This window comes from Strongylocentrotus purpuratus, unplaced genomic scaffold (assembly GCF_000002235.5).
Source record: "Strongylocentrotus purpuratus isolate Spur 01 unplaced genomic scaffold, Spur_5.0 spur5_contig_839, whole genome shotgun sequence".
Taxonomy (NCBI): Eukaryota; Metazoa; Echinodermata; class Echinoidea; order Camarodonta; family Strongylocentrotidae; genus Strongylocentrotus; species Strongylocentrotus purpuratus.
Window position 1 is genome coordinate 1,042,988 of NW_022145545.1, and position 15,111 is coordinate 1,058,098.

The 15,111-nt window shown below is 37.6% G+C and overlaps 1 protein-coding gene across 1 annotated transcript; it reads left to right on the top strand.

Annotated features, from left to right (window-relative positions):
* The first annotated feature begins 1,309 nt into the window (after positions 1-1,309).
* LOC582325 (ADP-ribosylation factor 1) lies at positions 1,310-10,123 on the top strand. The gene is made up of 5 exons (XM_782281.5): positions 1,310-1,445; positions 3,021-3,219; positions 5,675-5,785; positions 6,778-6,902; positions 7,353-10,123. Exons 2-5 carry the CDS (start codon positions 3,066-3,068, stop codon positions 7,518-7,520), a joined length of 558 nt encoding a protein of 185 aa, XP_787374.1. The 5' UTR covers positions 1,310-1,445; positions 3,021-3,065; the 3' UTR covers positions 7,521-10,123.
* Positions 10,124-15,111: the final 4,988 nt, after the last annotated feature.

Consider the following 15,111-nt stretch of genomic DNA (forward strand, 5'->3'; position numbering starts at 1 on the left):
TGATGTTGGGGGTTTATATAGAGTACATAAATGTATAATAAAGGCCGTTTTGTGGAAAATGTTCTTGAATGTCCGCATATAGGGGGTTCTTTTTCACTCTGCTAAAGATCATGCGTTAAATAAGAAGTGACATCTGGTTTCCAGAATACTTGTATCAAAATATCTTTATAGGTTTGTACAGTTGATTCGAAATTTGAGAATTAAAATAAAAGGAAATGAATATCTATACACAAGCAAATCGAGTTTACTTCTTGTATGGCTCTTCAGCATATAATAAACTAGCAGTATAGCATCAGCAACAACACACAAGTTAAAATAATCAAGTATCATCTGTAATTTCCAAACTGAGAAAGAGAGATTGGTAAAAAATGTGTCAACAATCATGAAATGGAAATTTTCTCTCAAAAACAAAGACGAGTTTCTCACAAAGATAGAGAAAAGTTTCTCACACAGATAGACACGATATTTATGATCACAGAGATATAGACAGAATGGAAATATTCTCTCAAAAAGAGCCAAAATTCATATTGGAATATGAAACCGGCTTTCTCACAAAAATGGAAACAACCGTGTATTTCTCCAAAAGATAGATACTGAATTTGCTATTTCATACCAAGAGACGAAATGGATATTTTCTCTTAAAAACATATACAAGTTTCTCAGAAAAATCGATGAAGACAAGTAGAATATTTCTCAGAAACATGGAAACTCTTATTTCTCACAAAGATGGAAACAGAAATGTAATATTTCTCCCAATAATTGAAATTAAAAGACATATTTCTCATGGAGATGGAATTTTGAAGAAGATAAAATAATCAGCCAGTTTCATCTCGCCCAGCGTCGGATGATGTGGTGATGACTGATGGCACTAGCTGCATAGGTCTATGTGTGTCACTATACTGAGTCAGGCGCGATTCGGCCCCCTTGATCAGCCACTGGTTCAGCAGCCACACCCCCACACCCTCCCCCTTCTCCTCCACCCCATCCCAGAAAAAAATGGGGCGTATATAGATTACGTCGTAGAGGGCCACCAAAGGGCCCCACAAAGACTAGTTTTTATCCAGATACTTGTATTTCTATCTATATTAATAATTTCCAAACGAAAACATATCAAATGCCAAAATTTGAACATAATAAATCATCAATGATACTTGGTTAATTAATAACGCTTTAAGAAATGATTTTTTTTGAAAATATCAAATATAGTTCGACATACTGTTTTTTATAAAAAAAATTCATTAGAGCAAGTCTCCAAAACTAGACCAAACATGACGTCCGCGCTCGCTCGCCAGAGCTCTGTATACGTTTACACGTTAGTCAGTATACAGTGCAGTGCATGCAGTGTGTATGGGTGGTATACAGGTTACACGTCATTGGGGGAAGAAACTCAGGTAGTGAAATCAAACGGGAAATAGAGCCAAGAAGGAAAGTCCATATTTTGCCAAGTAAGTTCATGCCAAAGTATTTATATGTGTATTTCAATAATTAAATTAACCCACATACTAGTAGTAATGATGATATGACTAACGCTAGACAACCAAGTTTATGATGAATTAAGTAAATTTAGAAGGAATATCTTGGGTTGGAGTTGGACTCCAAATTCAATTGAAGTCCAATTCATGAATTCCAACTTCATCTGTTCATCTTGTTGGAGTTGACATACAAATGTACAGCATGATACATTATTCATTCAGTTTCATTGTTGAACCAATCTGAACTCTGAGGGACACTAGCCTGGGTATAATCACACTGTGGAGTAAACTTGCCTTAAAATAAATTAGGCTTAGGTCTAGATCTAGACGTAGACTCTAGATCTATGTTATGAATTGAATCGGTCAAAAGTCATGAATGTATTGTTGGTTTGTTCTTCCAGTGTAGACTAAGTGCTGCTTCAAGGTGATGAAGATATTGTTATTAATGTTCGTTGAGAGGATCAACCGCGTAAATGAGGATATCCATGTATACTTGGACAAAATACGTCCGCTAAAATAAAGAAATCGTCCGCAATTTTGCATACATTTTTTTCTTTGGCGCTCAGCGGGTTTTGGGTTCCCAATCCGCGCGCTGGAGATGCAAAAAAGATTCTGCCTAATAAGATACCCCCAGTTCACCGTCTAATTTTATGGGTTCCCGAGGATTTATCCGATCGCTCATAACATGAAAGTCTCTTTACAAAGTCAATGTAAAATGCATCAAGAAAATCATTGCGGAACCCAATTTTTGCATCGTACGCGCGGATCGGAAATCAGAATCGTCAGCGAAAATGCAGACAATCCTTATTTTAGTGGACACGTATGTCCGCGTTTACAAAGACGATCCTTGTTTGTGCGGACAATCCTTATTCTCTGACCAGCAAAGGTTATTATCGTAAAGTCAGAATCAAATTGGCAATGCAAAATATAGAAGAGAGAGGGGGAAGGTAGGATAGGAAATGGAGCAAGAAGGAGAAAAAGAAAAGAGGGAAGGAAAGGGATACCAAAATAATTTTCTTACCTACATTGTACTTCATAGTAGCCTCAATGGCTAGGTGAAATATGATCACTGATTTGAACTTGAGTGCTTTTCCATGAGAAGAAATACAAGTCCACTAGCAAACTCCAAAGCCAGTGTGCAAGATTTGTCTGGTGCAGGACGGGGTGATCATTAACAAATTTGAGGTTTTGTTTATGTCGATCACTCTTCACGCTGGGGTATGGGTGCCAATTAAGGCTAGATGATATCAATCTCATATTTACCCTAACAAAACTCATCTCTTCTGTTGATATTATAATTTGAAAGCGTATTTGAACATGTGTATGGAAAATATAAATCATTAAATATTATAACTACCGTATACATCATAATATATCCTAGGCTTAATCTATTATCAATAATATTTATATGTTCTTTAATAAAGAAAATAAATGTAGACTCTAGTATATAGCTAGAACTTTGTGATTCTATTTTTTTAAATTCTTTTTATTTTTTAGTACAGTTTTTACTTACTTTACATTTTCCTTATTTCCCTCCTGCTGGCACAGGGTGCAGTTCTTAAACGTATTTTTGATCAACAACCTCCACCAACCATGGGTACTATCTTCAGTGCATTCACTGCGTTAAAAGAGCTTTTTGGCAAGAAGGAGATGAGGATATTGATGGTGGGTTTGGATGCTGCAGGTAAAACAACCATTCTATATAAACTCAAACTGGGTGAAATCGTCACAACCATTCCAACAATTGGTGAGTATGAGTGTGTATTTATTGAAGGATTTTATTGAGTATTATCCAATATCCATTCTCGCAATCCAAAGACTGAATTGCAATGGTTACAACAGTTTACAATGTACATGTAATGTATACATGATAAAAGCAATTATACAATATTAAATTATTAAAACGGTCTACTATACAAATTTGGCATGCTGAAGGGTTCAGTGGAAGGGTTGATTTTGTGTCATAGGTAGAAAATATTGGAAATATTGGAATTGAATTTCATAATGGATTCAGAAATAATGTGAATTACATTGCAAATTCCTGAAGAATATTAAAAGTTGTTGATAATAAAATAAAAAACAACAACATATTGTTTAGAACTTTAGATTAGTGTATCGAGATTCTGTTGGGTCAATGTCAAGGTCAAGCTTATCATGGAGAGATACATGGTTAGTTGTGGCACAATTTGTAAAACATAATATTTCAAACCTGATGCTGTTGCAGGTTTAAAATACCTTGTTGACCACCCTGGAATAATACAATATGAAATTGAAAGTAACAGTTGTCTGGACAAATGTAACAACAAACATCCCCCCCCCCCCCCTACATTGTTTGTTTGAATTGTGCTTTCCAGTGATTTGGATTTCCAGAAAGATTTTATACTTGTTTGTTCCTTTTTTGCTGGTCTGCCATGCCATGGAGACAAGGGATTATCAATTATTGCACGTGATTTGAGCCAGTTAAAAAAGAAAAAAATCACCATTGGCCGTATTCCATTCATTACACAGGGATTAAATTAATTCGGTATTTTCTTTAGCGTTTAACTCGGCTAAGTGATATATCTTAACTCATATTCAGATCACATTATTTGAGCATTTTACTTTGATAAACCGACTTTAAGATGAAATACTCCCTGATAAGCATACATTAGTCGTGATCATATTCATTCAAAACTAATGCGCAATTCACGCGCTGCATTTAATGCAGCTTATGATGACTGCATATGAAAACCATATATCTGCCAAACCAATCATGGTCTTCAAAATGATTTGCTTTTAAAGTGACTTACAATGTATTAAGCATAAACTTGGGTTAAAATACTAAGACAAAAGCTGCACCAGAATACCAGAGTTGGCTAAGTATTCTATCTATTAAAGCTAACGATTAACTAAGTGACACCTGAGTTAAATACTAGGCTATTAAATACCCATTTATATCTGACATACATGTACATGTTGTAAGTATGCAATTGATTACCAGCCCAGACTACTCAAGAAGTAGCTTGGTCAGGGCAGTGTATACATGTATCTGTATCTACTGTATGGATAAATCTCTGCATTGTAAATAACTGAATGTAAGTTTGAGGAAATGAGAGTAAATACTCGAACTGGTATTAGAAACTTCTGTCCAGAATGGAGGAAGTGCATTTGGTACAAAGTACAAAGGTAAAAAAGGAGTTTATCATTTTCAATCTTTTTTATGTCTTTCCAAGATATAGAAAAATGATTTTGAATCGCTTGCCATTTTCATACATACATGTATATGATACACTGCTACATGTACATGTAGTGTACATGTTACACAAATAAATATACACTGTATTATGATTGTGATTGGGGATCTGATCATGGTACATGTTAGTACTATGAAATATGAATTGACCAGACACATGTATACCGTACAACAAAACAAAAGACAAAGAATGAACAAGACAAAAACATAAGAACAAAATAAAAGAAAGAACAAACAACCAAAAAAAATTTTTTTAAAATGAACAAACAAACAAAAATCATTTATGTAGAGTCAGCAGACTAATTTGTCTATCTTTATGCCCTGCATTGGACTTTACATGTATTACATTTTGTAGGAATTATCAAATTTAAATGTACATTCTAGTGCACCAGTATACAGGAAAATATAGATCTCGTTAACTGACAAGTTCAATGTTTGAATAGTTAGTCTTTACTTCAGAATCATATCTTCTGAAACATTGTAGGTGAAAGGTACACATACACTGTACACATATATGATACATGTATGAGAACATACTTAACATACATGTACTGTTGTACACATGTTTATATTAGAAGTGATTTAAGGCTTTCAGACACTCAGATTTTGAATCAAACACAACAAGTGTAGAACTTGAACAGTATACCGGGTATACAGTTTGGGTGGGTGATTTTTTAATTTTATTTATTGATTGTTTGGTTAGCAATACATGTAGATAAATATAATAAATTATGTCAATCAAATCAATCAAATTAATTGTTTTATGGATTTTTTTTTTTTTTAGACATAGTTTTTTTTTTCATTCTCTCTTTTTCTCTCTCTTTTTCTCTAGTGGTGTCTGTGGGCAACCATGTTTTTAGTGGTCTAATTGTTGGTCTCATGTGATTAATAACTCAGCTTACATTACGGTAACCTACATGTAAGTGTTTATGAGCAATTAGACTTAATAGGATTGTTATTTTTCACACAGGTTTCAATGTGGAGACGGTGGAATATAAAAACATCAGCTTTACAGTGTGGGATGTAGGTGGCCAGGATAAGATCAGACCGCTGTGGCGTCACTACTACCAGAATACACAAGGTACAATATGTTTTCTTTGCTTTTTATTTTGCTGTACAACCCAGTATGTCATGTAGAGTTTCGGTAAGCCCTGGAAAACTATTAGAGTTATTTGATTTTAGATGATCAATAGGAAGATACCAGCAAATACTAAGCTGCTGTGCTGCGTAGGGGAGTATATAGCCGTCATTTAGAGTTCCTTTCAGATTTTTACGCTACAATTCATCGGAAACATGAGTAGAATACCAAATGATCGCATACATGTATCTTTTGAGACAAGAACAACTATATTTCACTTGTTTTTTTTCCAATTTCCTCTTTGATTCCAATGAACGTTGAATGGATTTAATCTAGTAAAGTTACTGTTTGGGGCACTTCCGGGGCATGCATTGTAGGATGCATACCGGTAGTCTCAGTTTGACTTTCCTTTCAGGCGTTTACTCCAAAATTCATTAGAAAGCATGGATAAAATATCAACAATCGTGACTTGTGTACACCTATGTAAAGTGAAATAGGATCTGGAAACTGTCAACAAGTTTCAGTTCCAACAGATTTCCTTTTTGCTATCCGGATTAGTCATTTTGTTTAAATTTTCTGCAAGCTTTGAATAGTGATATAGTCTTCATAAATTGGATGTTCAATAATAAAGCACTCTTCTATGTCAATTCAGGACTGAATCTAAGCAAAACAAGGTTCCCAATAGGTTCAAACGGTATCATGTGTAGTTGGATGGATGGTCACTTGCCATTTGATAAAAGGACAAACTAATTATTATTATTATTATTATTTATTTATTTATTTTTTTGTTTTTTTTGGGGGTATCATCTCCCTCTTCCCCTCCCTCTGTCCCACTCCGCCATCCTGTCACCACCCTCTATATTGCTACCTGTTATGATGTTTTAACACTCCCCCCCCCCCCCTCCCACTGTTGACTTTCTGTTTGTATACTCATCTCCCTTCCGATCGGTTTATCTTTCTTCCACTCTGTCTATCTTTCTCCTTCTGTCCATCAGGTCTCATATTTGTAGTGGACAGCAATGACAAGGAGAGGATGGTAGAAGCCAAGGATGAGCTCCATAGAATGCTCAACGAAGATGAACTACGCGATGCTGCCATCTTGATCTTTGCCAACAAACAGGTCAGTTCAGTTTATAAATGATGTACATAACAGCATAGCACCTTTAAGCCCATGTACTGTTTTGGTTTATATCCGTTGTAGACTTTGCATCAGATTTCTTGATGAAAAAACACATGCACTGCACATAGAATTGGCTTTATGTGACTACACTACACCCATATGTGGTATAACTTTTTCGTCCATACAATTCAGCTATTTCTTGTCAAATTTTTTACTGTTAGTGTTTGAGGAGCAGTCGTTTTCAGGCAATTTTGAGTTTGTTCACAAATTATTTTTCACTTTAACCAGAAGTTAGCCTTCTCTTTAACAAAATTTACTCTATATTTTTTTAATAATGGACAGAACATCAAAACATCTCGCACATGTATCTTTTGATACAAGGAGAACAATACGTTCCAGATTGATTATAATAGTTGATGACATGCTTTCCCTTTCTCTTTGTCCTGATAGGATCTACCCAATGCAGCCAATGCTAAAGAAATCACTGACAAACTGAACATGCATTCATTGTCCACTCAGAGGAAATGGTACATCCAAGCTACGTGTGCCACATCAGGAGACGGCCTCTATGAAGGTCTCGATTGGCTTGCTAACATACTCAAAGGAAAGATGAAGTGATTTGAAAGAACACATAACGTCATCCGCTCATCAATGTCTCTCTGTTGCCACTGATCCCATTCAACACTGCTTGTGGTCCGAACATCCCAGCTTAAGATGCAGACATTTTTTTTTCTCTCTCTTTTTTAAATAAATATTTGGAGTTAATTTCAATGCTTTAAAAGGATTTCCTATGTAGAAGTATTATCCTTATGTGGAGAAACAAGCAGTATTGAATGGAGTGATGTAATTGTGGCTTGTGTGTCTGCATAATACATTTTGAAAAAAAATTCTCTAGTCACTTGTATCATATTAGAGTAATCAGTAATGACTAAGTAACATTAACATGCAGTTTGGAACAATTTTTCTGAATGATCTTATATGTATTTATGATACTAACCCCAAATATATCTCCATAGACCATCAAATGTGACTGTTTGTCCCTTCTAGTATGTATATATTTCTTTCTAGATGTATACAAAACCAACTAACTTTTCCTTCTCTTACATCAAGCTTGTTCAATCATTCCCTAAAGTTCTTGTGTGATTCTCACCAATTCTCTATTTATTTTCCTCTTCAATGACTACATTTTCATTTTATTTAAAACAGTAGTGTATCACTGAAAGGACTGTTTTATGGATTTTTGTCTTTTCTTTTCCCAAAACGTTTTGTCGAGTTGAGTAGGAGTGAAGAACTTTTAGAAGAATGCACACAATCATAATCACAAAGACTTTGGAAATCATCTCAAGGGCATTTTCAATTGTATATCCTGTAGAAATCATTTTCAGATTATGTAATGTTTTCATGATCACACATTTCAAGAAGGTGGTGGAGACAAGGCCAGTGAAATTTCCCTTTGCTGATTTTTCAAAAGTCTGTGCGATCTTGTTAAACGCACAGGTTTGTTCACTTATGTAAGAAAAATAAAGGGCACCAACTTACATTAGGCACAAAAGATCACATAGACTTGATTTGGTCGGGCCGAGGGGCTGATATTGTGATGGGCCTATTGGGAGCTTTATACTGAGACCATACTCATGCTACATGTACATGTATATCCATGATATACCATGAGTACCTTCACAATATATCCAATTTTACTTCATGGTGGAAGTTCTTCATGTCACATAAGCCACCCATGGCCAATTTAAATCCTGGAATTAAAACAAAAGCAGTCCAAGACACTCGGTGTGTTAAGCCCATGCAGACTGTGGTGAAAGCGCAAATAGTTCTGAGATAAATTTGAATCACTGATGTACATCTTCCAGTCAAATTTGGCAAAGAGGCTTAGCTAGATAGATACACTGTGACTGTTAGTTTCAGCTTTGTTCAGCAGATTTATCATATTGCTTTCTTCATTTAGATTTTTGTTTTAAAGTATGTAACAAGAGCTTGTAACATTCACATGTAGTTTGGACTAACTGCCTTCCCCCCCTCAAGAGTCTATATAAAGGTAGGACTCTGAACCTTGCCAAGCATAGCGATGTTGAAGGTTAAGTGCATTCCTTTTAAGTAGAAAACCAACAAAACTTGGCACTAGTGAGTAGTGACACATAAAGATCATTACTAAACCCTAAAGGAAAAACGATAATGAAAGCTGAAAAGTTCACAATGTATCGGTTATTATTCATATCTTTAACAAAATAAGATATGATAAATTATCCAATGAATTATCTTGAATTTGAGGTTAAGGAACAAGTGATTGCTACCAGTTGTTAGGGTCACATTAAGAAGAAAAAAAAAGGTACATGTATTGCAATGGTTATGTAGCATTATCCCTCCCTGTATATGATTAGTAACTAACTTGTGATTTTTTGCAGTATTAACAATGATTGGTGATGGTTCACATTTATTTCATTCCGTTTCTTCCTTACTGCCACGTCAGGCAGGGAGGAGAATGGCTATTTTTGTAAACGAAGAAAAAATGTTTGTGGATAATGTGAATGGTGTAAAGGATACCAGAAGGTTATATAATGTTCAAGCTTTGTGTTGTTTAGAGCTGCAAAAGAAATGTATGTAGTATATACTTTAGGAGTATATTAGAATGTTAACAAGACCTCTCATGTACTCATGTACTTTTTTTGATTTGGGACTTTTCCTTGGTATTTTTAATATGTATTCATATAGAGGGAGCTAGATATTGTTTATGTTATGTATATACAGGATAGAAATGTTCATGCATGTTCATACCACAAACTTTCTTTTCTCGTTCACATAGTTTACTATTTGAACATGTAGAAAGTGTGTAGGCCTACTGTCTTGAATTTGTGTTGTCATTATAGTTTACTTCTATAGGTCTTTTTTCCTTTCTATTTCACCATCCATATACATATTTGTACATGTGGTATTTTTTAGGGAATCACGTCTCATGAAAATAGTTAAGGATATGAAAAATAAAGGTGATTATTCACACATGCATCCATCAAGAATGACCAAATACTGTATGAGAGATCTTGGCAGAGGTTTTGAAAGCATTCGTAATTCTTGTGTATAAAATATGTGGAAAGGGGGAACAAAAAGAAACACAACCAAAAATGAATGAAGTGTATAAAAGTTTGGTGATGGTTCTTGCATTGTGTAATCTATCATAACGTCATGAAATAAATAATAATGGTATAACATAATGAATACATGTGGCATATTTTTATTTTCTTGATAAAGTAAGAGAGAGAGAAACATGGGTTGTCAGACAGAGGGATAGAGAGGGGGGGTGGCCGGATACAGAGGCAGCAAGTGAGCAGAGAGAGAGAGAGAGAGAGAGAGAGAGAGAAAGAGAGAAGAGGAAGAGAAAGGAGGGAAGGGCATGGAGAGAGAGAGAGGAGTGAAAGAAAGGAGGGAGGGATCGGCAGGGAGAGAGAGGATTGGTAAGAGGGAGGAAAGAGCAGGGATAGAGAGAGGAGTGAGATAAAACAAACAAAAAAGAGAGAGAGAGAGTGATAGAAAGGAGGCAGTGAGAGAGAGAGAGCCTAAGCTACAGGAGCTAGGAGATGGGGCTAAATATGTGGTGGCATCGCTACATTCATTTTGAATCCCTCCTTGGCTTTGACAAGGCACTAATGTGCCCATAGGCGCCGGAAGTGGGGGGGGGGCAGGGGGGCAGTTGCCCCCCCAATCAAAAAAGTGGGGGGGCAAAACGCATTTTTGCCCCCCCAAAACGCCCCCCCCCCCTCCAAAAAAAAAAAAAAAAACAGTAAAGGAGTAAACATGGTTTGTATTTTTAATCCAAAAGAACGAAACAATAATAAAAACCTGAATTAAATCAGATATACAATTCCATTCAAAGAAAAAGGAAAGTTCACAGGAATTAAATTTCATAAACATTGCGCATGCCACCTATACGGTATTTTAAATGGAGGTCTCTATAATAGCGATACGCGCATATCGTGGACATATTGTGCGAGAATGGGAAAGCGTGTCCGTGTTTTTGTTGTAGGGGTGAGAAGACATGAGCCCCTGAACGCTGGCGTACTGATGGGGGGGGGGGGGTAATGTATTTCTTATTCGAAACAAGTGATTTAGAAATTTTGATGTTGTGACATGATTTTCCGGCATTTTTTTCTCCATTTTTTTTTGTAAGTCATACCTTTTTATGCGTTTGTTGGAAAATAAGAAATTCCCACATTACTGTCAGGCGAAATACGCTTATTTAGAAGCCTTTATGTCATGGTCTGCAAAGTGGCTTGGCTCGAGCCCCCCCCCCCCCTCCTTTTTTTAAAAAGTATGTTAAAGAGAAAAAGAAAGAAAGACGGAAAAAAAATAAGTGACCTGCCAATGTCACAAATAAGGTATAAAAAATGCTCATCTGACCGTAATTAAATGCTTAAAACCCCAGAGCTTACGGGGCCTCCACTCCCGGACCCCACCAAGGGACCTAAGGCGGGCCCCTGGATGCTCATCTGACCGTAATTAAATACCTAAAACCCCCGAGCGTCAGGGGCTCTGCCCCCTGGACCCCAACAAGGGCTCTAAGGCGGGCCCCTAGATGCTCATCTGACCGTTATTTAATACCTAAAACCCCTGAGCTTCCGGAAGCTCTGCCCCCTGGAACCCCACCAAGGGCCCTAAGGCGGGCCCGTGGATGCTCATCTGACCGTAATTAAATACCTAAAACCCCCGAGCTTCCGGGGGCTCAGCCCCTTGACTCCCTGCCGAGGCCTATGCCCTGGACCCCACGTCAATGTACGCTCTACCTGATCGATAATACTCCACTTTGAAAAACGTTCCGTGGGACCTGCATGTAACGTGTAAGACTGGTGGTGATGCATATTTTTCGTCTGCCCCCCCCCCCCCACTTCCGAACTTTTTTTTTCTCATTACGTCACTGCCCCTGGAAAGTGAGCCCCCTGGAATGTTTGCCCCCCCAATCCCAAACTGCTTCCGGCGCGCCTGAATGTGCCAATGTGCACCTCGTTGAAGTAAACGGATGCTTCATTTGGCGCCTGGGTGTAGCTCAAACAATGTTTGTAACGCGCACTCAAGTATATCTACAAGCTAACCATTATCCCTTAGATACGATGACCAAATTTGTGAATAATTAAGTTTAATTTTTTTTTCATTTAACAGTCAAACCCTCTATATTGAGGTCACTCAGGAGGAATGGAGTAAATGGTCTCCGTGGAGAGGTGGCCTTTCTAGGCAGGTTCTAACACACTTCTTGAAGGAGACAAAATGCATTATACAATACACATACACAAGGGTGTCGATTTGTGTCCGTGGTTGGGGGGATGATGCCAAAATAAGGTGCCAAAATATGTTCGGCAATGGATCAAAGCAACCAAGAAGTAGAAACGTGTGGCAGGTTGCACCCCATCCCCAAGCGCGTAGCCAGGATTTCATTTTGGGGGGGGGGTAGTGAGAATGCAAAGCGCGCTCCCTAGGGGGTTGGGTGCAGGGAGAGAGAGGAGTTTCCCCATTCCCCGCGAAGCGCAGAAGCTTTGACGCTTCATTAAATTATTAGAAAAAGAAGACGATTCGTTGGAACGTTCTCGACTCTTAATCCTTGTTTGAATCAAGTTCCCCTTCCTCCGCGCGTAGCGAGGCAGCTCTGACGTTTCATTAGCTTATTAAATGAAGAAGACGATTCGATGTACCATTCTCGACTCTTAATCCTTAATGTTTAAACTAAGTTCCCCTTCCTCCGCGCGTAGCGCGGAAACTCTGACGTTTCATTAGATTATTAAAGAAAGAAGACGATTCGATGTACCATTCTCGACTCTTAATCCTTGTCTGAATTCAGTTTCCCCACCCCTCCTGCGCAAAGCGCGGAAGCTTTGACGTTTCATTAAATTACTATGGAAAGAAGACGATCCGTTGTACCGTTCTCGACTCTGAATTCAGTTCCCTCCCCCCCCCCCACTCCCGCGCGAAGAGGGTTAAGCTTTGACGTTTCAAATAAATTTTACTCTTAATCCTTGTATGAATTTATTTTCGCCCGTCACATTAATCCTTGTCTGAACTCATTTTTGCCCATCTCGCGCGAAGCGCGGAAGCTTTCACGTTTCATTATTTTTTTAGAGAAAAAAGACGATTCGTTGTATCGTGTCCTTGTCTTAGTGCAACCCCCCCCCCCCCCCCCCACCCCCGCCCTTCCGCGCGGAAGCTTTGACGGTTCAATAAGTTATTACTCTTAATCCTTGTTTGTATTCATTTTCGCCCATCTCGCGCGAAGCGCGGAAGCTTTACCGTTTTATTAAATTATTAGAGAAGGAAGACGATTCGTTGTATCGTGCCCTTGTCTCAATTCAGTTCCCCCCTCTCCCCCCCCCCCCCCCCCCCCATATACGGTTGTCTCATTTGTATGTATTATGAAAATGATATAGCAAAATGTGTATATTGATGGTCATCTTGCGAGTAATAATCATTAACTTCTCTCATCGGGCTCTCATCATTAATTTTTTTTTTTGATGGTGAACTATTTGGGGGGGGGGTGATTGTACAGGCCACCCCCCACCTAAAACATTGGGGGGGGGATATATCCCCCATCTCCCCCCCCCCCCCGGGATCGACACCCATGCACATATAGGTGACCTTTATATAGAGGGGAGGCCACCAAGACAACTTTGACTGTCTTTACTGATGCTCTGCCGAGACCGACTAATGTAAACGGCATCTGCTGCTGATAATTTGTGTTTATAATGACAACACGAAGATAGGGTTTTGATAACGAAACTGATTTTATTTCAGTAAAATTTTAATCATAACCAGTATAATACGTATTTCAAAATGCGATATAATAGGAAGACATGCAATTCAAAAGTGATACCACGTAACCTTTCTAAGTTCTCATTAATAATCGTCAAAATAGTGCACATAAACAACGCGTTATGATTATAGATAACAGATATATCAGATAAAGTGGGTAAAGATAAGGCATACAGATCTAAACGAACATGTATTTACACCAACACAGAGTAATGCTGCGGTCACAAAGGTTCGTACGAACGATAATTTCATACGAATCTCCCTGCTTTTCCATTGTCTTCCCGAATTTCCATTGTCTGAAAATCGTTCGTACGGCGTTCGTAGCAGTTCGTAATGGCATTTGTGACCGAGGCTTAACGGTCAGTGCATATAATACTCATACAACAGTCAAATCTTTAGATTTATCTTTTTCATCCTGGGATTCAGAATAAAAGTGATCAAAAATACATCGTATTACATACATCGTATTACATACAAAAATATCGTATCTTTTAATAAAAAAGAGAACAGATACATGTAATGAGTAAATGATTATACTAGCTGCATGTCTTCTCATATAGTAAATGTTTTAAACATTTCATACGTTTGAATTACAAAGTGGTATCCATACACGAAAATCGGTATCAAAATCATTATTGATGAATAACAAGCGCTTTACAAAATCAGCCTTACAAATTTCATTAAAAAAAGTCAAAGCATTCGAACCGGGCATTCGAACTGCAAACTTATTGCTTCTCTATAGTCTCATCGGCGTACCGAACACTAAGGCAGAACCATATGCCCCTCGTTTTACATCCCCAACCAATAAAACTTGAAAAGGAAATTATTGTCAGGCTTTTCATGTTAATTTACGAGGCCCTTGTAATAAGTTTATTTGTATGAAAGCAGAAAATTAAGATAAACAAAGTGGCGACAGTTTGAAATATATCGGACTAATGATAAGAAAATTATGAATGTTTCAAATATGAGATCACTAAGTCTATGCGAATATCAAATTGGCAGTTCGGTCAGTGGACTGTGACGCAGTCGCAGATAACTCTTCCGGTTTGTCTTGTACAAAAATATCATTAATTTGTGTTTTTCCCCTAAGCGCCTTCCATCTTGGGGCACTACTCAAAATGGATGGCATATTATCATAAATCCTTCAAAGAGAAAGGACCTTCCTGAGGCATATATTCTTATACATTTTTAGTAATTGTGTGTTATGGAACAAATGGGTAAGTTGTCCGCCATTACATCACAGATACATTACCGATTCAGCCAATAGTGATTACAACTTTGAAAATATTAATACATTTATCATTTTTCGTCTGATTTCATTCAAACTTTTATCAATCAACTTCTCTGGATTTCCCTTTAAGGAGGAGTGCGGGAGGGGGCAGTGGCGGATCCAGGGGGGGGGCCCGGGGGG

Bases quoted from the DNA above. Each gene is read 5' to 3' on its own strand.
- LOC582325 (XM_782281.5), top strand. From the start codon at position 3,066: ATGGGTACTATCTTCAGTGCATTCACTGCGTTAAAAGAGCTTTTTGGC. The intron at 3,220-5,674 runs GTGAGTATGAGT...TTTTTCACACAG, and splicing joins CACAACCATTCCAACAATTG to GTTTCAATGTGGAGACGGTG. The intron at 6,903-7,352 runs GTCAGTTCAGTT...TTGTCCTGATAG, and splicing joins TGATCTTTGCCAACAAACAG to GATCTACCCAATGCAGCCAA.